This window comes from Echeneis naucrates, chromosome 24 (genome assembly GCF_900963305.1).
Source record: "Echeneis naucrates chromosome 24, fEcheNa1.1, whole genome shotgun sequence".
NCBI classification, from domain to species: Eukaryota; Metazoa; Chordata; class Actinopteri; order Carangiformes; family Echeneidae; genus Echeneis; species Echeneis naucrates.
This window is the reverse complement of record NC_042534.1, coordinates 16076243-16100939: the sequence shown is the minus strand read 5'-3', so window position 1 is coordinate 16100939 and position 24697 is coordinate 16076243. Positions and strand designations below refer to the sequence as shown.

At 40.1% G+C, this 24697-nt stretch overlaps 2 protein-coding genes across 3 annotated transcripts; both read right to left on the bottom strand.

Annotated features, from left to right (window-relative positions):
- Positions 1–1165: 1165 nt before the first annotated feature.
- slc5a6a (solute carrier family 5 member 6a) lies at positions 1166–17416 on the bottom strand. 2 transcript variants are annotated; one of them, XM_029496148.1, is made up of 18 exons: positions 17362–17416; positions 11634–11696; positions 9892–10129; positions 9572–9793; positions 8992–9057; positions 8727–8778; positions 8545–8612; positions 8086–8240; positions 7796–7936; positions 7452–7581; positions 7172–7260; positions 6514–6626; positions 6325–6392; positions 6079–6165; positions 5769–5941; positions 5522–5625; positions 5156–5277; positions 1166–5064 (listed from the first exon to the last, which is right to left on the bottom strand). In XM_029496148.1, the coding sequence occupies exons 3-18, from the start codon at positions 10015–10017 to the stop codon at positions 4858–4860; spliced, it is 1923 nt and encodes a 640-aa protein (XP_029352008.1). In that variant the 5' UTR covers positions 10018–10129; positions 11634–11696; positions 17362–17416; the 3' UTR covers positions 1166–4857. The 2 variants fall into 2 exon arrangements, with proteins under 2 accessions (XP_029352008.1, XP_029352009.1); XM_029496149.1 differs by lacking the exon at positions 17362–17416 and adding an exon at positions 17186–17256.
- A 3947-nt stretch (positions 17417–21363) lies between these two features.
- On the bottom strand, positions 21364–24321 carry rpl7l1 (ribosomal protein L7-like 1). The gene is made up of 6 exons (XM_029496477.1): positions 24279–24321; positions 23662–23770; positions 23306–23469; positions 22629–22766; positions 22429–22538; positions 21364–22076 (listed from the first exon to the last, which is right to left on the bottom strand). The coding sequence occupies exons 1-6, from the start codon at positions 24290–24292 to the stop codon at positions 21868–21870; spliced, it is 744 nt and encodes a 247-aa protein (XP_029352337.1). The 5' UTR covers positions 24293–24321; the 3' UTR covers positions 21364–21867.
- Positions 24322–24697: the final 376 nt, after the last annotated feature.

Below are 24697 nucleotides of genomic sequence, written 5' to 3'. Positions count from 1 at the left end.
CATGTTTTCACTATCTCCTGCTCATTGCGGCCAGTACAGACTGATTACAGACTGAATTTATGGGCCTCTGCGAGAGGAGGAGAGGAAAGACGGAGAAGAGAGGACGAGGGATGAGGCAGCAGGATGGGAGAGGAAATAAAGAGAGTAAAATGAAAGGAAGACAAAGGAGAATAAAGCGGGAGGAGATCAAAGAGAACGATGTGGACTAATCCTTTATTCCAGCTGTCTCTACTTCCGAGTGAAGCTCATGTTAATAAATCACAACCGAAGTCTTCACTGTCTGAAGGGGCGGAGTCAAAGCTAACAATGCTAAAGGCTAACAGCTGCTCTTTCAACAGCCTAATATCCATTTTTAACTCAACATCTGAGGGACCGTCCGCGACCAACTCATGCAGAAGCTTCCTAAACGGAGACATCGATCCCAGCAGTTTATCCGACTTGGTGTTTCAGACTGTCTTCCATCTGTTTTTGCGCATGATGATACTGACACACACACCGGCGATTAAAAAAAAAAAAGCTCCTCAGCATTGTGTGTTTCTTTTTACTCTTTAGCTCTCCGGTGTTCACGCCCCAAACCTGAACTTCAACCTCACCAATCTGTATTATTTCAATCATGTTTGCAGCCGGAGGAATTTACGTCTACATTAGACCTGTAAGATGAGTTACCGCGCACACACACATCTTACTGCAGTTACACAGTTCCATGAAAGTGGATGTAGACATGCATTTTATCTACTGACGATCACAGGTGCAGAAGTCAGATTGTACTGACATCTGCTGAAAAGAGTGCCCTGCTTTCCCCGTATTTCATTAGCTCAGTAAAGCAACTCTTATCCTATTGTCTCCGTCTTGTGTGAATGTCTTTTGTCGCCTGTCCTCTGTGTCATATTTAATTTATTTGTCACCTGTTCTCTTGCCTTGTGCTGCTGCTCATTTTCATAATGAGTTTATGGAGCCAGTCTGTAGTTTTACCACACAGGGACCAGAGTCCAGAGCAGGTCCTCTTTGACTGACTGACAAACAGACACAAAGGCTTTAAAAAAAAAAAGTGGGTCACAAATTCATGAGCGACATCACGGAGAGTTCACAGTTTTAAATAAGTCAACAGTGACGAAATAATAGAACAATAATAGACTGCCATCATTTTTAATAACATCTTGGGTCAAGTACAGAAATCTAATATTCATACATCCAGACAATGAGATGTTAAATACAGTCAATTTAAGTTTTCACTGAATTAAAGGGGATTCACAGGAGTAGGCAAATTTCAGGAGTAAAAACTACATTAAATTAAAATATAATCACAAAATGAAGGCACGGCCAAAGCAGAGGAGCCATCTTGACTTCAGTGCTTATGGGGTTGTGTATTTTTTTTTTGGAATGCATAACAAGAATTCTTGTAGGTGGAACAAGAAATATAATAAATATTGATCAAAACAATATTTATTATTGCTAGAAATTACTGAGTGTCATGCTTTAACTTGATTAACTGTATCACTGTGGTTCAGACTGACCACTGAGAAAAGGCCACAGTTTCTGACATTTGCTAATAAATACAAATAATTGTGTCTTTGTATAGCAGAACTGCTGTGCCCTGAGTTCCTTGTGCCTTCTGATGTGCGACAGTGTTCATTTCTATCACACTGCTCCATCCACAGGCCATCAAGGGCAAGTTTAACAGCAATTCTGTTAAGAAGTGTCAGCACTTGGATTCCACTCCCTCACACTGTAAAGAGAGCTTATCGAGGTCTCATTAACATTACAGCCTACACTTTAAGTAATTTCAGGCATGGAGGAGGATTCCACACAATGTCATCATAAATAAAAATACACACTGTCACGTGGAATTTAAAAGTACTTCACAAACTCTTAGGACCATTAAAATGGTTTGACACATTTTTGAATTTGGACAGAATTTGGGATGCAATAAAACACACACACACACACTCCCATGGTGATTAGCAGACACTTTCTGTCTAAAGCCATGGATGCCGGCTGTTTACAGGAGTTAAGCAGCCCAAATTCTGCCCAAGCTTCATTGAAGTCAAACATATCATGGCTCTTGCATATAGAATTCCACATTTCATCATTTTATGAAATGTATTCAGGCTTCATGTGAAATTACAAAAATATACTGATGACATTTGAAATACCTTGTGTGTGTGTATGTATATCTATATCTATATATTTAGATATAGATATATAGATTCTATATGCTTTGGATTAAGTTATTTTTTGGTGTCAGGATGATGATGTACAAACAGACCAGTCCTAACAGGGTTTTAAAAAGGAGAATATGGTTATCTCCAGAGCCCACCATCCAGTTTGTCAAATAAATGTGATTTTCAGTTCAGCTGCTGCACTGTGCATCAGCTTGACATCTGCTACTCCTGCGTCTGTTTGGCAACTGAGACACAGACTCTACACAAATGGTAGGAATGTCTCAGGGGACATGAGGCCTGGCTTCACAAAAACAACTCCACATTACAAAACATGGCCATGGATGATGAACAAGTGATGGTCAAGAATTCAGTCATTCCAAAAACTGTGACAACCATAATGCTAATGATGAAGGCAAACTTATAAGACAAATCAAGTTGGCATGGCACACACCCCACTCTAAAAATAAGAAGACGTACACTACCAGAGACTGGATAATCATCATCAAACATGAAGACCATGGCTCATGGAGCTCAGGATGGCCTCTGGATGTGACTGTGAGTGGTACTATGCTTTATTCCAGGCAGTCACTTCAGAAGAGATCATGGAGAATCTCGTGCTAAATGTGGGACAGTTACACTGATGTACTGAAGGTGGCTGAGCCACTTGTTCTGGAAAATGTTGAAAACGAGAAGCATAACATGCTGGAGGGATCAGCAGAACCAATTTCATTTTGGCTTTTTTAAAGTGCAGATATTTGTTTCTTCTTCTAATTTACTGTCAGGACCGTTGAGCCTTGATGGTGGTGGGTGTAAAACAAGTGCCGTTCTATATTAAAGTATTAATCTGTTCACTGAGAGAATCTGTTTTGATGATGTCAGCTGTACTATAGAGTTTGAGTGATGAGGCTTTAGCAGTCTGATCAGGCAGGAAACAGATTTGGTACATGGATGGTGCATACATATTTGGCTTTCGTGGATCTGACACGTTTGGAGCCTCATATTAGCACAGAAAGGACACTGCAGAATCTGCCCCATCACATCCATTGAGATTAGGAAGGACCCATTATTGTGCAGATGAGAGGAACCATTATATTGTACTTGCATGTCAGGTTTCCCTCACACCAATGAGTGGATGCAATGTCCAATATCTCTTAGCAGTAACGGCTGTTTACGTACCCATCCATCAACATTAAACAGCTGTGTCCAGTGTGACAATATTAACTTTCCTACTTCCGATTTCTATCACCTTATTTCCTCTCCTGAAGTTAACATGCCAAATAGTTAGCAGTTCAGTGCAGATGTATTTGAACATCTTGTAAACAAAACAGTGGCTGAAGCTCTTACCAAGACTAGTAAGAAAAGAGCTGCTCATTTTAATGTTGGCTAAGAAGCTTCAACAAAAATGTCATGGACATGGAGAAATGCAAACCATTCATCCATCAATAACAGTTATTGGTCAGAAGCCAGTCCCAGCCAACACTGGCATCTATTGCAGGGCTGACATCAAGGCAGACAACACTCACACTTGGGGCCAATTTAGAGTCACCAATAAACCTAAACCTACATGTCTTTGGACTGTGGGAGAAGCAGGAGAATCTGAGGGAACCCACACAGGCATAGGGATAACATGCAAACTACAAGCCGAATGGCACCAGGGCCAAGGTTCAAACCCAGACTGAGGCGGCAGTGCTAACTGCTGCACTACCATGCTGTCCAAAATGTGAACCAGTTTATTATAATACTGTTGAGAGTTAAAAGAACCATTATTTAAATATTATTTTATCATCTTTTCTAGAGAGGAACTTTTATTTTCTCCATACTTAATGTACTTAATAATGCTTGATATCCACAAATTAAATTGAGTGTCAGAATTGTGAATGTGTAATTTACTTATGTTGCTAAAAGATCCCATAAGGGAACTACATTAACCCTGCTGAATCTTATAGATGCAGTAATAAACTATGTATGGGGAAACTGATTTACTACTCTGTATAAATTCATTTCATCAGTGTTCACTACCTGGGGAAAAATGAAGGAGTGGACTAATTACACTGGCCCCATGGGATTCTGTTTCTGCCCTGGTAGAGCTCCTTGAATACAGCTGAGAGGAGGCTCTTTGTAACTTGACATCTACAGCAGCAGCTAGAAGGTGAAAATGTGTATTGAACCAAGGCCATGTTAAAGACACTACACTATCACAGCAGCACAGATGTCATGCCTTCAACTGCAGATCAACTTCTGGACATTTACTTTTTCTATAATATTTTCTGGTGCTTTGTCTGGGACTTCTTGGTTCCCTTTTCATTACAAAAATACTATTTCACATCTCGGAAAACACACAGAATGACTGGATCCAGCCACATTAAAGCAGGTCAATGTGAATCACAGCTTCACACGCTCTAAACTTTAAACTGCACACACAACTGGACAGACCCAAAAGCCTCTGATCTCACACCAAGTATCAGAGTCTATTAGAGATCCACAATTTTTTGTTCCAAGATTTCTTCTGCACTGCTGTAGCTGATTTATTTATTTATTTTTTTTTCGTGAGTGGTCAATCACTATAATCACATTCAACAGATTCAGGAAGACCTGAACTATCACCTCAACTATCACCTTCTGCTGCTCCTTTCTCAAACAAACTATATAGTACAGCAATCCACATTCACAGTGTGTTGTGTGGAAAACAACATTATCACAAGGTTGTCTCCACAACTGTGTGTGCTGTCAGCTGACACGAAGGCAGAGCAATTCTAGTTCCCAGATCATTTTCATCATCCTCTGTTTGTGCTTGGTCACCCTTCTTCTCTTTGTCATCTGGTGCTGGATCGTCTCTGCAGTGAGCCTTTCCGTTTTTGTCTTTCCTGGCCTTCTGATAAGTCTGTGTGCTGAGTTCTTTGGGCTGGTCAACAAGGATGAAAAAAACTTCAGAATGCTCATGCTACATTGAACAAAGATGTGAGAGACACACAGGAGTGGAAAAGTGAGACTACCTTCTGAACCAGAGGAGTGATGCAGCAGAGCTTCTCTCTGTAGCGCTCCGGGAGGAAGAAGAGCAGTGTGCCAAGGACGGGAAACACTGTGCCGGGTGTTAGGTCCTTCTCCTTCATAGGTCCTGACAAGTGGAGGGACACAGAGTCAGGATAGCAAACTAGAACTAGAATCAGGAGCTGATCCCGAGTGACATCGTTTGGAAATGAAATTAATCCAATCATCCTCCTGTCTCATAATGATGCACAATATAATGATAATTTGACAAATGACAAGACTACAGCTGTTGCAAAGAGAACAAGGTCGATAACTTTCAGTTCATGTTTTACTGATTGATTTGGAATTTGAGGCCAGACATTAGTGTGTACCTGTTAGAAAGCTGACGATCAGTCCCACCACCACCACAGTGGCTGAATTGTGTGCACTGTACCACATGTAGGACAGTGAGTAAAGTGCCTCCACACCTGTCAGCCTACATGATTGATGAAAAAAACGTAATAAAATAAATAAAAATGTAATAAAAAAAAATAAATTAGATTCCTCATTAGAAAAACACTTGAACTATGGTATGAAGTACCGTTAAACATAGTAACAAATTCATGACATATTGATTACCTTGGCTTGGTAGCCAGTGTAGTCATGACTGTAGTTGTCATGTTGTCAAACAAAGGCAGAGCAGTGGTGTTGAGTGTGGGGACTGGGCTGGAACCTGATATACGCATCACAAAACTGCCAATGCCAATCCAGAAGGCCATGGCGAGGCCTGCTCCCAAACCAACCACAGCACCCTGTGGAGGTCACAGAGAGAGAGGTGGGGTCAGAGATGGGGGAAGAGCTTTATCTTCTCTCTTCCAAAATAACAATTAACCTGTGATCACAATAACTGAACAGGTTAAACATGGTACTGAATAACTGCAGGACTCACAATTGGGTTAGCCCAGGGGAAGAACATTCCCAGACAAAAGAGGCCCAGCAAGGGACCACCCACCATCCCGAAGATACTGAAGGCTGCCTGAAGACATAGATAACACAGTTTGGCAATGCATTGCTTCATAACCCTAACCCTATACAAGGCAGGGTGGGTTATTTATATTTTTATAAAAAAACAAAACATTTTTTATCTATCAGGAAATGTTAAAATTACACAGCTCTGTAACAACTCAAACCTTACCTGCAGCACAGATCCCATAATGGACGCCAGGTAGGCCATAGCCAGACACACCAGGCCGTAAGCTAGAGCTGTTGGAGTAAGAGGAAGGACTCATCTGAAGGAGTTGATACACGTCTTTAGAAATGTGTCATATAATTTAAGAAAACAGCAATAAAAAACAATAAACACAACCAAAACTATTTGTCTTACCGAGGCCCTTTGACAGCAAGGTTGCTTTAGCTTCATTCATGTTTGGAAAATAAGGTTTAATCAAGTCCTCCATAGTTACTGTTGCTAGGGAGTTGAAGGCTGATGAGATGGTGCTAGTAGGACAAAACCAGGATTAAATGAGTAAGTAGTATTTTTAAAACACATCATGTGCGTCTCTACAAAGTGGATGCGGCCTTTAGGACTGTGAGGAAACATGATAATGATGACATGACGGTAAGTCCTGTTACATTTTAATCAGGGAAAGTAAAGTGAAAATATCTATAGATGCAGCAAAAATATATTCATATTTATTACCTCTTTATGTTCAAAACAATAATTAAATATACATAAATCACAAAGTAAACTGAAGAGTAAGATTTATTGTGAGGCCATCATATAAATTAAGCAATGAAGTCAGAATATGAATAGACTAAATAAATTTATTGGACAGCAGCTTTTTTGATGTTTTCATACTTCGGACATAAAACAATATACTCATGTCTTATCTCTGAAGTTAATGATCTAAAGACTTCGGCTTGAAGCCAAAGTTGATAAACCCGCACAGAGAATTGTTGTGAGAACCAGGCAGAGGTTCAACCACTGTCATTAGACCTGGTAACTAACAAAACCGAAAGCTGCACCAATGAAATTTGGTTACCTGAGTGCTCCACTGAAGAGACAGGCGACAAACAGCCCTGGGAGACCAGGCAGGTCCCTGAACACATCCATCACAAAGTAAAGCACCATCTACACAAAGAAACTAAACATTAGACTCCAGACATTGTTTAATGGGTGTACCTCATCTTTAACGTGAATGCCAGGATCCCAATCTCCTGAGACCCTCAAGGGCAAATAAGTATTGATAATGACTAGATGGCTGCACAATCCAGATTCAATGTAGACAGTTTGTGCAACCATTAAGGCATATTAGTGCTCACCTGGTCATTAGATTTGACATAGCCCTTTTCCAGGGGGCTGTCCTCTCCGTACCGTGCAAACATTACAAGACCCATCAGACAACCCAAGCCGAGGACAATCTGCTGACACGGGAACACCACATAGCAGGACCTGAGACGACATGAGAGGTGACACGCATGGTTAGAAACAAGGCTACTTGAATGGACACAAGATGACTGACATTACAGAGGGCCCACATTCACTATAATGCAAGTATAGTTTCTTAGCTAAGTCTTAGCTGTGCTCACAGTGTTTTAAGTGGCTTCTCTTAGTGCCTGCCTCATGTTTACATAAAAGTAGAGAATGAGAAATGGTTCATACTGACATGACAGCTTCCTTTTCTGTGCGTGAACTGAGGTATCTCTGCACCTGGGCCTGGTTGACCCCATACAGAGCCAGCATCAGGAATATTCCGCCCACTCCCAGAGTCCAGAAGGTGTGACGTTCCAGGGGGTCAGGGTTGAGGCTGAATGCACAACAATGTAGCATGAACAACTGAAGAACACATGAAGTTTGTTTCCTAAAGTAAAGTGTCCTGTAGCAGAAGGAATGAGCCCTGAAGTCCATCTGAGTTGTACATATTTAACAGGTAAGGCAAAGATGTTGCATACTCACTCTATTCCAGCTATGCGGCTTCCATTTACTGCTTTCCTCCAGACCTCTCCTATGCCCCCTGCTTGACTGGCCCCGACCACAATGACTGCCAGCTGCCCTGCAAACATCACCACCGTCTGGAAAACATCAGTCCAGATCACAGCCTTCAGGCCCCCCTGAATGACAAAAGCACACAAGTCCAAACTTGAGTCTTTGTGACACAATGATAGATTTACTTCAACTGTCTGTTAAAGCAAAGATGGATCATAGCTGCTATGTAAAAAGAAAATTAAAAATAAGTGATATGATAAATAAATAAAAAAAATTCACAGCTAAGAGAAACATAAGATTCCATTGAAGTTCAGGTAGTTTGATGTTCTCTAAAACTCTTTGCATTATCATTTGAGCTTTCTCATAAAGAGTATGCTTTCATTAGTTATGACAGAGAAGGTTTGCTGTTTAATAACTGTGGGGACTAACCAGGGCAGTGTAAAGAGTGCACACCAACCCCATGGCAAGCACGGCCCCCCACAGGTCAAAACCAGTCACTGCAAGTGAGCAGAGGGGAAATGTTACCCAAAAGTTTAGTGTTTCACAGCAAAAAACAGGCACTTTTTGGTCTGGATTATCTTCTTTTGTCTTTGGCAGGATGATCTTCTTACCTGCATTGAGTGCTAAGGCTGGAGCGTATAGCACCACCCCCATGTAAATAACCTGCATGAAACAGAAAAAGGGAAGTGCTGATGATGATAAGTAATGGACAGTGATCTGAATTCAGTGGTTGTGTTTTACTGTATATGACAGATTTAATCACACACAAAATAAGACAAAATGGGAGTGGACTAATTTTGAAGAAAATGTGATTAAAAAAAAAAAAAGGGAACAGAAATCAAATGTAAAAAGTAAATACAAAGTAGACCACGATACCATTTGAAAGATGAATGTCGCTGTTCCACAAATGCGAACCGACTTATTGAAGCGCAGCTCCAGATACTGTTGAGAGGAAAGAATGTAAAGAAAAACAAAAAAGGACAAACACAATCAAAAGGCTGATTATATATCATCTCAGAGTCTGTGTGGTCAGATCTGTTAATTCTCAGGATCAGAACTGTCAAAGCCAGATTGATTAAATGTTCACAGGACATTGTTGCAATAATCATCTTGAAGCGCCCTTCAGGTTCATGAACAAAACAGTTTGGTCCTAGATTAAAACCCTTAAAGATAGTCTGAGTTGGGAGAAGGGAACAGTTTGTGTCGGATGTTAAAATGGTAAGAATAATGCAGATAAGAAGACAGATAAGAAAATTGAGCTCTGAGATCATATGTGGGGAAAATGATGACAGAGGAAGCAAGAGAAAGTGCTGAGAGCGTAAACAGAAAAACAAGCAGAGAAGAAAAAAGATACTCCAGTTAAAAGCGCATATGACAACAGGTCATAAATCCACCATAGAGGTTTGATCGGGTCAAACTATGTGTATTTGTTGAGTGTTAATCTGCGTGTATATACCTCGTAGGCACTGGACAGGCGAAGCCTGTAGAAGACTGGTATGAAAACATGGGCTGGAATGAGCAGGCCTAGGAAGTAGGAGCAGCCCAGGAACCAGTACTGAGTCCCAAATGTGTACACCTCTGATGGGGCCCCCAGGATGGCCACCGCTGACTGGAAGGTGGCCAACAGAGATAGAGACACAGGCAGGCAACTCATGGAGCGGTCAGCCATTAGGAACTCCTGTAGTAAGCAAGATGATGGTTCATATATAGTTGGGACGGACCCTTTACTTTTTAAGAGCCTGGGGCAAGACAAGTACTGTCTAAGATTAAAGCCACCTGAGTTGTGCGTTGGCGACCACCAGAGAAGGCATAAAAGAGGCCAATGCCAGCCGAGGCCACCAGCAGCAGGACAAAGATGACATAGTCCACGGTGGTGAAGTGCATCTGGACTATTTCCTCCATGATGACACTAGATGTGGGGTGTCAGTGCAGTGAAATCCATTGGAAGCACCCCCTCTGGAGGCTGGTCGCGGTCTCAAAAGAAGCAACTGCCAGCAGGTGGACCTGCTGAGAGCTGGAGAGGGAATAACGTGAATGAAAAGTAAGTGAGCTCACTTCAAAATCCAGGGTACAAAGACACCATCTTACTGCTAAAGGTCAGGAGCACACTGCAATCATCAGTCTTGCATTTCTGTATAACTTCAAAACATACCTCATTTACTGACCGTTTCTGTTGTAACAATATTAAAGAAAGAGGGCAGGGAAAAAACAAATAAGGGGTAAAAAAAAAAAAAAAAAAAACAGCAAACAAATGAAACCCCCCCTGCCCACTTCAAAAAACAACAACCAAAAAAATAAAAAAATAAAAAAATAAAAAAAAAAATAATAATAATTCCCAACAAAATGTAAATCTTGAACAATAGTAGTGTGTTCTCGTGCCGTGCATCTTGTCTTTTTATGCTGTTATAGAATGTTAAATGCCTTTAACCTATCTCACTAAGCCTTCAATTATACTGGCTTTCAGACATTCACATGGGCAACTCCAAACACGTGCAGATGTAGCTTAGCCTACAGAGCACTTCATAGATGACTGAAAAGCTAAAAGACAATAGACCAACTGAATATTTATCTTTAAGCCCTGTCTATTAAATGCAAATTTACAAAAATCCACCGTATTGAGGTGAACGGCTGACCAACCCCACAAATGTGGCCCTGAGGATAACATTTAATTTTAGAGGTAGCCTAATACTCAATATCAATAATTTGATATTATATTTTTATATCTGTATATAAATGCTTGTCTGATAGAAATCACAAGTATGTTAAGCCATTATCAGCTTCCTAACAGTGAGTAGAAAACCTGCAGGACAAAGCTAAGACAGGTTTTATCATTATAGCAATTAAACCTATTCCAGTGTCTCAGTTGTTGAAACAGCTGAGTAACAGCAGCGAAACAAAAGGGTGATCATCATTGTTGATCTTTAAAATTTCTCATCTGAAATTACTATAATTGACAATTGTGCTTTACCCAAAGCATCAACTTGTCTGTGATTTTTTTTTTTTTTACATTGAAAATTCACTGATTATAATCAGTTCAATTATCTTTTTCCTTGCACAAAATAATCAATGGACCACTGTTTGCAAATATTCTTTTTTTTCCTATTCATGACAGGCCATTGTGACACAGCTTCACCTTCTTTTGAGCCTGAAAGTAATGAATACACAGCATTTAAGGGGGAGAGGGAGAGTTTTAGATAATTGTGACTGTGTAACAGAAAGGCTGGAATTGTTTGAGGAAATGTATACCTTTACCAATAACCTTGTACAAAAAGTTGATCTTTTCTACAATTATGTTGTATTGACCATTACTAATGGCTGATATGAATAAATTACATCAGTTCTTTCTGTTCTGAAAGTAAACTCCACACACATTTTCCCAACTCAAACTACTTCTTCATTTCTAAGTTTGACAAAAAAAGTCTGTTCATTATTACCAAATATAATTTTTTTAATTGTAAATGTATAAAAGATATGTTGTTTCTTATTGAAATAAAGTTTAAGAGCAGTGCTGTACTTACAGTACTGGCCCACTTGCAACCCGGGAGCTCTGCTGCTGGCAGACACACAAACTGGAGCACTCACTGCAAAATGAACAGATCCTTTTCAAATGATCAGCAAAACAATGCATAGTCCTAGAAACATGCATGAGAAAACTGACTTCAACACAATATTGTTTTAATGATACAACAGCTGAACAATTGTTATAAAAACAGAACCTTGATATCTTTTGGATACCCAACATTTTAACCAAACAAAACCTTATCCCTTGTTATGTTTTTAGAAGAGATGCACACCTCCATTCATTTACAATTTTCAGTGTAGGGGGTTTATTTTTGCTGTCAGCATAGATTTGTTTTTTTCACTCCATGCTGAGAATGAATAATATTCGAGTATACATAAACCCAGCTTCACTGTATTACTATGGGAATTCAAATGTTCCCAAACCAGCCAGTATAGACCTCAAAAAAATTTGATTGCAAGGCAGTTAACTGAAGCAATAGGCATGAGAATCGCTCTTGAGTCACGTTTTATAGAGTTTTAGTAGGTTGTTCTGTAGAAGGTCACATGCTGTAATGTCAAGGCAAGCTATCAAAATCAGAAGCTGTACTGTTCTGTTCATGACGATTGCTGATCTGCTCTTCAGAAGGACCCTTAACTGTCCACACTTAGAAGCTGGCAGCTGTAAAAGGCAATAAATGGCAACCATTTCACATGACAGGAGGCAAAAATATGTTGCGTGGGAAGGCAATGCAACAAAGTCATTTTGAAATGGGGAGTTTCAAAAATCTAACTCTGTGAAGATTTGCCTCTGTGGGGCTGCGGGTATAAGAGGTTACAATTGTGTGTGCGCGCATTTGTCAAGCAGAGGCAGTGTTTTCCACTGACTGGTTGTCTGTGTAATACTTTTGCTTGATTTGATCAAACACTGGCCAACACACAGGTCCCCTTTAAATCCCCTCATCATAATGGATAATCTCTTATCCACCTGAATGTAACTGTTTCATTTCAACTGCAGCCACTTGCAATTGTATTTTTGGTTAATTAGGCCTTCCAGGGGCACATATTTGAGTGCTGTTTCTCAGAAACCTTTTCTCCTGTTGTTAGTTACACAGTTTGACAGATAATAACCCCCCCCGTTGTTAAGATGCCCCATTCACAGTTGGCAGCATCAGTGTGAAAAAAATGCACTAAATCCTGACAGGTTAGAAAAGGCCTTTGGATTAAAATCCTTCCACTGCTTAAAACAAAAACCCAACCAGCTTTACTGAGTGGGGCCCTGAGGAATATTTACTAATTTAATCCTACTTAAAATACCAAACATGAGCCGGTACAATTAAAGTATGGGAAAGTTCATGTCATTATAGTACCAACTACAATTAAGCAGACATATGAGTTCAAACAAATCTGGAGATAAATTTTCTGCTGCAAAATGTAGTTCTTTGAGATCAATGATGACATTTATGCCATTCTTGTGTGCTATATTGCAATCTCTAGGCAGCACTATGTCCTCATAGCAGATGCTATAGTGGCTATAATGAGGTGATGAAAGAGCATGATGAGACAGGCCGGGGCTAGGTGGTTAGCATTGCTAACTTCAGCAGAGCAGATGTAATTTTGACAAGAGTTAGCATTCTTCTTGTTTTCTGAATTTGGAGTAAAGGAGTGAATTTTGATGCTTGTTGTTGCACTGCGCATTCACTGCTTTTCTGCTCTGGATACTGTATGCTTAATAACGTGCTGTCCAACACAAACGAAAAATGCTCTCAGCTAGGAAAGTGCCTCTGCGCCAGTTTCATTAGATCTGTGCGCTGCCATTGCACAACTGATTGGCAACAAGTTGTTGCCAGTGGTTGCACATTGGAACCTTTGTGAGTGACCGTTTTAGAGCTAATAAGAATCAGAATAGAGTTTTGAATTGATTCCCAGAAGCCAACCATTTGCATAGCTTCACAGTACGAAAAATTATCATTTTGGTTGATACTGTGCTGTAATATGCAATTTCAGCTTGAAAGGCTGTTTTTAATGTCAATTCATCTAATTACAGTTGCATTTATTTTTAATAAAAATGAATGTTAATATGATTATGTTATGGTTGGACATTTGATCAGCCTAACATTCTTTTAGATTTGTACAACGTGATTCATTGGCCAGGTTGTAGTACGATAGTATGTATGTAGTAATATATAGTACCACATCACTTGAAGTGCCACCAATTTACAATGATATCTAATGGATGTTGCGCTTTGCTGTGGCGGCATTATATCTTATATATGTGCAGTCCTGGCGATTAAGACACCATTAACCAAATGACTGTAACATCCTTTATTTTAATGTGACCAGTGTGTTGTATCAAATAGAAGCACATTTTAATTTTTATTTTCAATTAGGACTGAATGACCATACAACAGTATGATAATTTCACTGCTTAATGCCACACAAGACAGAAAAAGGAAACCAATGATATTCAATATATCACTCATGTCAAGCTGCATCCTAATAACAAGACGCCCATGTTTAATGAATGATCAACCTAGCCTGATTGTTTTTACTCGCACTGATCAATCATTTGTCTTTTCACCCCCTATTCCCCTCCTCCACAGTCCTTCTCTCCACCCCCCTCATCCCAGGGACACAATACAATACCTGAAATGTACACGTGCTACTGCTTTGTTTATTATTTGACAATGTGGTTGTGTCTCGTGCATCACAAAATATCTCAAATGGAGGTCATTGAGGCCAGTTGCCTGGCAACATAGGAACAGTGATTGTAAATTACATGAAACCGCCTGAGCCTGTGGAATCAACGTATTTAACCCCACACCCCCATCTTGTGTGTAAATGGTGGTAAACAGAAAACCAGCCTTTTGATTGGAAGGTTTGCAGCTGAATGTGATTGCTGCTAAACAAAGAATTTCAACGTGGTTCAAAGTAAACAGCAATGGTTCATTCTCTGATAACCAAACCGATTATCCTCACAGTGTGTGAGTGCTTAAACTGGACTAACAGGTACTAGAGTGGCAAATCAGGATATATCCACACATATATGTTTCCATTTGAAAATGTCTGGCCAACTGCTCTGGCCTTCCAGACTTTTAGAATAAGTGCCAGCCCTGCTAGACTGAAAACTTAAGTGTGGTATTGTAGTCTGGGTGGGTAACAACAACAAACAAACAAAACAAACAAACAAACAAAAAAAAAACAACACTGCCAGTCCTTCTCTGAACCCGCTGAACTGTATCTCACACTGTGGATGAGACAGTCCTGGATGATCTCAGTACATCCTTAAAGGCTTTTGTTTAGGCAATAATGTTTAAGGACTTGGTTCATAGTTTACCTCCAGTTGACCTAGAGTCTCAGGTAGGGATGGAACTATTAATCGATAATACTAATTGCGATTTACAACACTACAATTATCAAACTGTAGAGGCTGAGTAAGACTGAAATAAAAACCAAACCAAAAACTTCAGGGTGTTCGTATTCTTTGGGTGGAAGCATTGTCACATGACTTATGATTTTTTAGTGTCTTTCCCCACTCACACTGAAACTTGAATAACAAATTCAAATGTACCTCTATCGTCTAGTCTACAGCCGGGCAGAGTTCACCTTTCAGCAATGGTCAACCAGTATATAACACACCAGTCCTTTGTTAAAATTAAACCAAGTTATTATTCAAACATGTTTTAAATTGCCAGTTTAAATGTGGATAGGATAACTGCAGAGAGCAGAGACGACATACTGGCAGAGTACCCAGACTTCAGAGTTCTTATAACATATACAGATTTTAATTGAGTCAGTGGCATGCATGTCTGGCATTTGCCCCTGAAAGTATAAAGTTATCACACATCTTTAATATTCTTTCAGACACCATAATCTAAAATCTTGAATGAGAGATGAAATTGAACTTATATTTACTAAAATTAGGAGCTTCATTTGGACCTGAAAAATGCCATAAAATGCTATCAATAACCTTCGTCTCCTGCCAGTAGGCTAAAGACCCTTTTTTGAACATTTGATAAGATATTGGTCCTGACCATTTTCCTGTACTTTGATCAATAAAATAAATATCAGCAATATTTCCAGTAGCTAGTGAAATAATAATCATTTCCACAAAATACAAAAAGGTAAATTGGGGAAAGCCTTACAAACAATTCACTGACTGAAATACAAATGTATGTGGCATGCATGCTTAAACACTGGCAAAAAACGGTAACAACTACTTCACTCTCACCATTACTGGCATTTGTGTGCCCACACTTTGTATCGCAGCAACCTAAAAGGCCAATAATGCCAGTAATTTCTTTATGAAAAAACTGCTCATGGCCCAATGTAGTTATGAGATAGAAGAACAGATCCATCACAATACGTTTTCAAACGTGCAACATTTTAAGAGAACAATGGGCTGTTATCAGCTCCAAAAAATGTGTAGTGAACCAAGAAATGCCAAGGAAATCACTCTTGTGGCCATGCTGCTCTTTTGTGATAATTGTTAAAGCCACAGCAGATAATACCAAAGGACGTCTGGTTGAGCCTAATCATTAGTCTACCGAAAATATGATAACTCCTAAATACAGATAACTGAGAGATTAGCATACCCCACTCTAATTATTTGCAAAAAACACAAACATGTACGTAAACTAGGGTCAGACAATTAAATTGAAATATAACTGTAATCGCAGTATAGCCAAGTGCAATATCCAAATCACAGGAGCTGCAAATTTGAGATCAAAGCAAAAATGTCCAAGTCCACTGAAATCTAGTAATAATATGCATACCATATATATACCTTCCATAGTGCCTCACATTTCCAGGTTGCATATTATGCTCTAACATAGATTCCAACTCTAAGACTCCTGAATTTGGTTGCCAATATCAGTTAGAGATTTGCCGAAACAACAAAATGACAAGCGGCCAAATTTGAACAATTATGACTTTGAGGAAAATACCTTCCAATGCAATATTGTCATAAAGATATCTTGATCATTGATTTACAACATCTCGTGCAATACACCCCGAATTATTACAACAGGTCTGCAAAGGCTCACCTGACAGAACATGTTGCATTTTGGACACAACCACATGCAACTTCCATTTCCAAAACTGACATTATTAAGATTATTAAACCTCCATTGATAAAAAAAATAAAATAAAAAAAAAGTTTTGTCGTACATATGGCAGGCGCACACACTTTTGATCATTCATATTTCAGAGACAATATAGAGCAACTATACCAAACCTCATTAAAGCAAATATTGCTTGTTTACAATGCACTGATCTTCAGCTCTCTGCAGCTTTCTCCGATGATAAGAGAAAGAGTGTATTATTTAAGGACGTTTGTTTGCCCACGTTGAGCATGCTCGGCTAATTAGCCTCCACACGCTCCGACAAGTCATTCATTTGACAAGCTACAGCTTATGAGAGCTAGCTAAGCTGGCTAACATTTACACAGTTCGCCGTATTTACGCAACACAACGAGACACGACCCCACTACTGTCGACACGGCAACACAACACAGTCTCCGGTCATAGGAAAGCGGTGACCTCAGAAGACATGTGCTTCCAAACCCCCTTACCCTCACACATGTCACAGTTGGAAACCCAACTTTCTCAGCTGCGGCGTGTGACAACGTTCACCTGATATGCAGAAACTGGAGAGGATGAGGTGCCCAAAAAAAAAAAAAAAAAAAAAACCGTGGCTCCTCTTCGTGTAAACACTGTTTGATTCCGGTCGGTAGTGTCTGTGTCTTACCTCGGACCTCCGCTCTTAGGAGTCCTAACACACATTCAGCTGTCCACCGTTTGCCTTTGCGCGCTGGGTCTGCAGTTGACTCAAAGCCCGCCCTCCCCTCCTCGTAATGCTGCATTCACCACTGGAAAAAAAAAAGAAAAGAATTTTCGGTTGTATTCGCACTACCGAAGAAAAACAAATACGCAGTCAGCGCAATGAAAGTTGCAAAAAAAAAATAATAATAATAAAATAAAAAAGTAATTTTGGTGTGAGATGGACAACAGGAGATTCCCACGCCGAATATCTAACCAAAAGGGTTTTCCTGACTTTCTCCAGACATAGACTAGTTCTTAAAGTGAAGTCAATACTCAACAACCATCACCGTCTATGGGAAAACGTCCGACTTCATTTTATTGAATTGAAAATGTTTATTTTGAGAAAGAAGCAAACAAAAGGAGGAAATTCGACTCATTTCAATTCAAAAACTATTAAGAAAAGTTGTTCCTAAACACCAATACAGTGACATTTGGAGATTGGAGGATATTTATCCATATTATCTCCAGAGAGGTAGACACAGCTGGCCTTGCAGTTGGTTGTGCTTCTGAATCATGTTGAACTTACACCACTTCTCACCTCTCATTCCATATGAAGAGCAGTCAAAAACAACAACAAAATCAAACCAAAGCTATGTGGCCTCGATGCAACTTCACCCTGACATCACTGCCTGCATTTTGGACTACCTCACAGGATGGCCGCAGTATGTCAGGGTGGATGGCTGCGTGTCTGAGGTTGTGTCGTGTAACACTGGGGTGCCCCAAGGCACTGTCCTGACACCATTCTTCTTCACCCTCTACACCTCTGACTTTTACTACAATAAACTGGACTGAGCTCATAACACTGATGCCCTCAACAAAAAAGGACAGAGCAGGATGTTCTTCCTGAGGAGACTGAGGTTGCTTGGTGTCTGTAATGGGCTCCGCAAGACCATGTACCGGTCTATTGTTGCCAGGCTGTTTGGAAACAGTAGCTGAGAGGAGGGTGAAGGACAAACTCTGCACAATCCTGGATACTCCCTCTCACACTCTGCACGACGAGCTGTGGGTGATGGGCAGCTCATTCAGCCAGTGGATCATCCCACCCCGGTGCAAAGTTGAAGGCTTCAGACGCTCCTTTGTGCCCACCGCCATCAGACTGTACAACAGCAGTTTGGACAGCACGCAGTTCTGACCTAACTGACTGATCTCTATTTTTTTCTATCTCTATTTATTGTCACTCTGTTCTTGCAGCAGTTTTTATCTTACTGTCCTCTGTGCACTATTTAATTTCTTTATTTGTCACCAGTTCTCTTGCCTTGTGCTGCTGTGGCATTTGAATTTCCCTAATGGGGATCAATAAAGTATTATCTTATCTTATCCATCCAGTCAGCCCTTTAGAGATAGCGTTATATTTTTGTGTTATAATTCGCTAAGTGAATGTTTTCCTGGTGCATTTGTGGCCTCCATTTCTAGTTTCAAGCCTTCTTCAAAACAATGTTATCGTTTGTTGTTGTTGTTTTTTTTTAAATGATGGTCACATTTAGTGGAAAACAGAACACAAAGAGTATTATTAGGGGGCATATTTACTGTGTGATTGACAGGCTGTACCACCCAATCAGGCTAGAGTAGAGAGCAAGTCAACTCTAACACACAGCTATTCAAAATCAAAATGTCCAAATGACAAGGTTTCAGAAATAATTGAACACTTGGTCACTGTTCTGCCCCTGTGGGTAGCATAAGTTCACACTTAAACATTGAGTTGACACATTGACGTCACGTGAGTCAAAGAGTTGTCCTTTGGACTGAGGTGGAGCTGCTTATCAATAACAGCAAAGACACAGTCGTGCAAATGAAAATGCCAAAAATTAGGCTTTGAAAAGGCAAAGGTCTATATGGGAGCTATTAAAGGTAGTTTGGTTTGTAAAAATCTGCACTCAGGTACTTTATAAAGATAAACACAAGGTGCAGAGAGGAAAAGGGCAAAAAGTTGGTTGAAAGACTCATTTTCATAATGAAGACAAATTTAGTTATGGTTGTAAAGCAGGTAAAAAAAAAGTTGTAAAATATTCTGTGGGTTTTTTTTTTCCGGCTGTGAGACTGACACATTGGCAGGTTTTGATTTCATTGCTGATGGAAGGAACAGGGTCAATACAGAGGTCAGCAGCGATCAGAACTTTAGATTAATCCGTTAAAAGTCATCATTCGGCTGGGTGGCAATCCCAAACACGTGATCAAAATAAATGAAGAGATTTTGTGGAACAGAAGTAGAATATTGACTGACGGAGTTCACTGAATAAACATCCCATTTGTTAATGGTCAAACTAAAGGCAGACACTCCACGTAATAGTACCAGTGGAGTATGTGTCTTAGTATGGATATAGGCAGAAGACCTGACAGGCAGTCATTGACAACAAGTTTTTCCTCAAAATATCATACATGATGAGATAATGTAAAACCCTTCTAGACGTATATTAAATGTTTACTGACTTAAGTTCTAATCAATGCTATAATTTGAGTTGGTTTAATATGATTGATTACTTTAGTTCAGTCTGTATGTCTTGAAGAACACAAAGGCTGCAGATCACTGTCAAACTCTTCCCTTTGCACTGGAGGTTTTGCCATTAGTAAACACCATTCTGTCGTGTTTCCAGCTTCTCGTCAAATTTACGACCTTCCCCTACGTCACTCAACGCAGCATCACACGTGCTCCGGTGTTCTGAATTATATTCAATCAGATCACTTACCGGTGATGTGACATAAAAATACTGCGGCTATAACTCGCATTATAATCGGTGTCAGCCAGGTGTTGACTGTTTGCCAGGAAACGGGAGCCGGCTCACCGGTGACATGACGTCAGGTCACGGTCACACTGCTAACGGAGAAACAGCGTCATCGTGTAATGAACGAGCAGCGCAGCCGCTGATGGATCCTATGGACGTGGTGACGATGACTCACCTCAGCCCACATATTCCCTGGTCTCCTCTAGGGTCAGATCATGCAAGAGCAGATGCTGACAGCAGCGACCATCCTGCTCAACACCTGTTTCCGGCGGCGCAGTCTGAAAATCCGTGGGTGACATTCACGGAGCCTCCACGACCCCCACCTTCCATTTGTCCCAGTGCGCAACCGCAGGAGAGCAGCGACAGAGGTCGCCTCATCTTTCCCCCTCCTCCAGCGGATGACTCACGTCTCATTGAACAATTAGTTCAACACCAATTTAGAATGGGTGGGCAGGGGCGGGTACACCAACTAAGCAAGATAATGCCCCATCTTCATCTGGAAACTCTGGGCTGACAGCAGGTTTGTGGTTGATAGGAAAATAACTTACCCATACATGGACCACATTTGGGTTTCCCTTTGGGTACCTTGTCTTCTTCCAAAGGTCAAATATGGTCCTTTCAGAGCGTCAAAGTCGCATTTTTTTTTATCCTTATCTGTAGTAATTTTGGCAAACGTTCAGATCTCAGTCACTACCATTCCAAGGCTATGGGTCAGATTTGAGCTGACCCACAGTGGATAGCTTAGTTTTGCTATCATGACAACTCCAACCTTACCTGGATAGCAAAATTAATCCTCAACAAAAAAACGGGCCACAAGCTTTTCCTTTTCCTCAAGCCCAGCATAAGCCAAATTCCACGGCCCAAACCTCATCCATACACAGCTTGATTAAGAGAAGCTTCTTCCACATCTGGACTAATTCTAGCACAGTTTTAACCACATTTTTCTTCTGGCCCATATATAGCTTGATTTTCAGATGTTTTTTCCACTTCTCAACCAATTCTGGCACACAGACATAATTCTGTGTAACCTGAAAAACTGAGGAAAATTTTTGCCATTTAAAAAAAATTTTTAAAGTTCTCTGCAATTTCTATAAAGTTATGGCATTATTTCTGAATGTATTCTCACATTGGGCCAGTAATATTGTAGTTAATTTTGCACAAGTAGTGAACACTTTTTTGATTTCAAAAACAAAGGACACAATTACCACTGAGTGAATCAATGTTTAACAGACTCATTTTCACACTGAAACCTAAGAACAGTAGTGAATTCATTTGCTGCAATGGGTCGTGTCTGCTACATGAAGGTCAGGCTATCCTCATAAATCAAAGCCTGCCCCTTTACTTGTAGCAAATATTGATCGGTTCCTCTGACAACAAAAAATATAATGGGTGCTAACTAAACATCCTTAAACATACAATATTGTGACAATTTCACCAGTGAGCACAACTGCATCTGTCAGTCCACTGTCACGGGCACCACGTTAGCATTTGTTATACATGAATGTAAAACAAGAACAACATGGGTCAAACACAAGACTGCACTGTTTTGATATTTCCAAGTGTCCAGAGAATGGGAGTAAAGGGTGAAGCCCATGAGCTTCTCTGCCACAGAAACAAAAGAATGTACATTTTCTTGTCAGTGGCACTTGCTCCTCAGAATCCACACCCTCATTTAAGCTGCTGCTGAGCGTCCATCTTACAGCTGCTTCCCCTCAATTCAGCTGTCTGATGATTGTGTTAATGTCTGTACCACGAAATCCAGGGTTGCCCAGGTCCTTCAGGAGTCCGGCTTTATCCCTTGCTGCATGACGAGCCACTGACAGTTTGAAAGGCAACAGGAATTTGTTGGCGGCTTTAAAGCTATTTCCAACTGCGTGGATTTCGTGGATAAGATCTTCAAGACAGATGATGCCGTGTTTACCTGAGGAACAGGAGGGAAGGATTATGTGGGTGTGATAATGCACCCCCCCCCATTAAAAAAAAAAAAAAAAAGGGTACATTTTCTTTCCCCTAAATAAACTACCAGGCCAGACAATATTGGTTGCCTACTTTATGCCAACTACTGCTACAAATTAAATTAAATAAAACTGAATTTATACATCCAAAACTTCTTCAATTTCATTCTACTTCTATTTTTTTTTTTTTTAAACTGACCTAACCAGTGTTTTTGCAGGAAATTTAAATGCCGAGGCTCACTGCCTTGTTATGACCAGATAAAATGGGTGTTGGTCCTATCCTTGTGTAATGCGCCCAACACACTGTGTACAACTTACCCATGTGCTGCTCAATGAAGGCATTGTCTGTAAGAGGAACTTTCCTCTTGCCAACCCTGGTCTGTCCTCTCTTCAGAATGAGTTCACGAACTGACTTCAGGTTTGGAAACCTGGAACGAACACAAAACAGTTTCATATTTTAAGCACAAAAGTCTAATCCAGACTTTATTTTCTAAAGCAGAACAGTCAGAGTGACTCACCCCCAGGCCACATATGGTTCCACTATCTTCATCATGGCTACAGAGGTCTTGTCGATTTTGACAAAGGACCCACTGAAGATCTGCCTTAGCCTCAACATCCGGATCACCTTCATCACTTTGGGACTGACACCTTTAATCCTGAAATCAAATGATAGCACATTAGCTGTTTACTTCCCAGTCTTGCAGAGTATTTCTGCAATTGGCATGTTTCCATTTTAAGAGGTTACCATATTCTTTCTAGACACCTCTGCTTTTTCAGGGCAGACTTGACACTACAGTGACTAAGATCAACAAGTTAGGAGATTGTCCATAGCAAGCTAGTTATCTTGCTTATTTCAGTAGATAGAAAAATGTGACATGCTAACGTTAGTCATGTAAGAGCAAAAGTTAAACATGGTTCCTTTGAAACAAGTTGAACAACATCTTCCCAGTGTTTGATTATTGATAACTGCTTTGAAAGTACAGTGCTGAACTTGTATAATGATTTGTTTGCAGTTTAAACTGAGTCTTGTCTTACTTGATTTTGATTCTGACTGAGACAAACCAGTCTTAAAATAATTGTTTGATCAGTAAACTATCTGAACAAGAAATTAATTCCTTCATACACTATGGATCAGTTATGGATCAGATACAGACTATCCACTACCATGACCCTGCCTTTCTGTCAAAGTACTCACTCTCTGATACGGACAGCGAAGGCTAGCTTATTCTTAGCAGGAGGCAGGGGGGCAGGCGGCCTGTGTGTTGATCTCTGGATGCGAGTTTCATCACGATGCTTTCTGTGGCTGTCTTTCAAGAAGTCTTCCAAACGCTTGAACTTCAATGGTTTTCCTCTAGCTACCTGGAGTAATACAAAAATACACACATTTAATATTCTAGACATTCAATACATTTAAATGCAGAGTTCACTTAGCTCCTCATCCAGATATATGCAACTATTAGTTTTAGCAACGCTATTACTACTATTATTCCAAATAATTTAGCTTTAAGGATCTGATCAAGATGCTGTAATGTCAATGTATCAAATCCTTACCTTTCTCTTCTCTAGCAGGGCAAGCTTGGCCTGTGTGGCTTTAATGGCCTGATATGTTTTCCTCTTTTTCAGCAGAAACTCAGGAACTAACTTGATCACCTTTTTTGATCTGTCAACACCAACAGAATAAACACATGGTAATTGATTTAGGCTTCAGACAAACAAAAAGTAAAAAAAAAAAGTATAATTAAACTAGTTTTATAGCGTTAAAGTAAATATAACTGCTTCTCACTCGGGTGAAACGCGTTTAAAACCTGTCAACTCTATCCAAAGCATTCCTGACTATGCTGCTGACGAATTACATAAAAAGAGGTGTAAAAATAACACACAAGAGTATCCAGCACAGACGCTGTCAGATACGTGGCTGCCATTTCAACTTTAGCACGATTATTTCAATTATCATTAAGTTATGAAGCTAGCTGTGTATCGGTTAAAGAATGTCAGCCCCATGTGAATTTAGGCACCTCTACAATCTCTTTTATCGACCTCCAAACATCTCAATAAAGCCCGAGAACCGATAAACACACTTAGTTTTCCTGTTAAGCGCCAAGAGAGCAAAGATTAACTCAAAAGAAGCTCAGATGGACTTAGATGAATTCATATAAACAAATACTTACTCAGACTCCGCCATGATGCTATCTGAAGACGTGTCGTCGCTTAGAGATGACGTCAACTGGCTTCATCGTGTTTTGGCTGCCCTCCGAAATCAGGGATGGCGACTCGATGTCGCCACCCGGTGGCCAAAATGAAAACCTGCAGCCAGCACAACCAGCTGCCTGTGAACGATCACAAAAGGATGATTATATAAAATAAATGCACAGGTTTAACAGAATAATGTACAGAGACAGATTAACTACAGAGTGGTATATCTATGCACATGCTAAAAAATACACAGTACAAGTACAGACTTAATTGAATATTCAATATTTTCAGCTCGCCCAGTAGGCTGTTTAGGTTTAGGTGTGCTATTGTTGTACTAAGGTAAATTTTTTTCATGAATTATTCCATTCCTGTACTGATCTGAGCTGTTTCACCA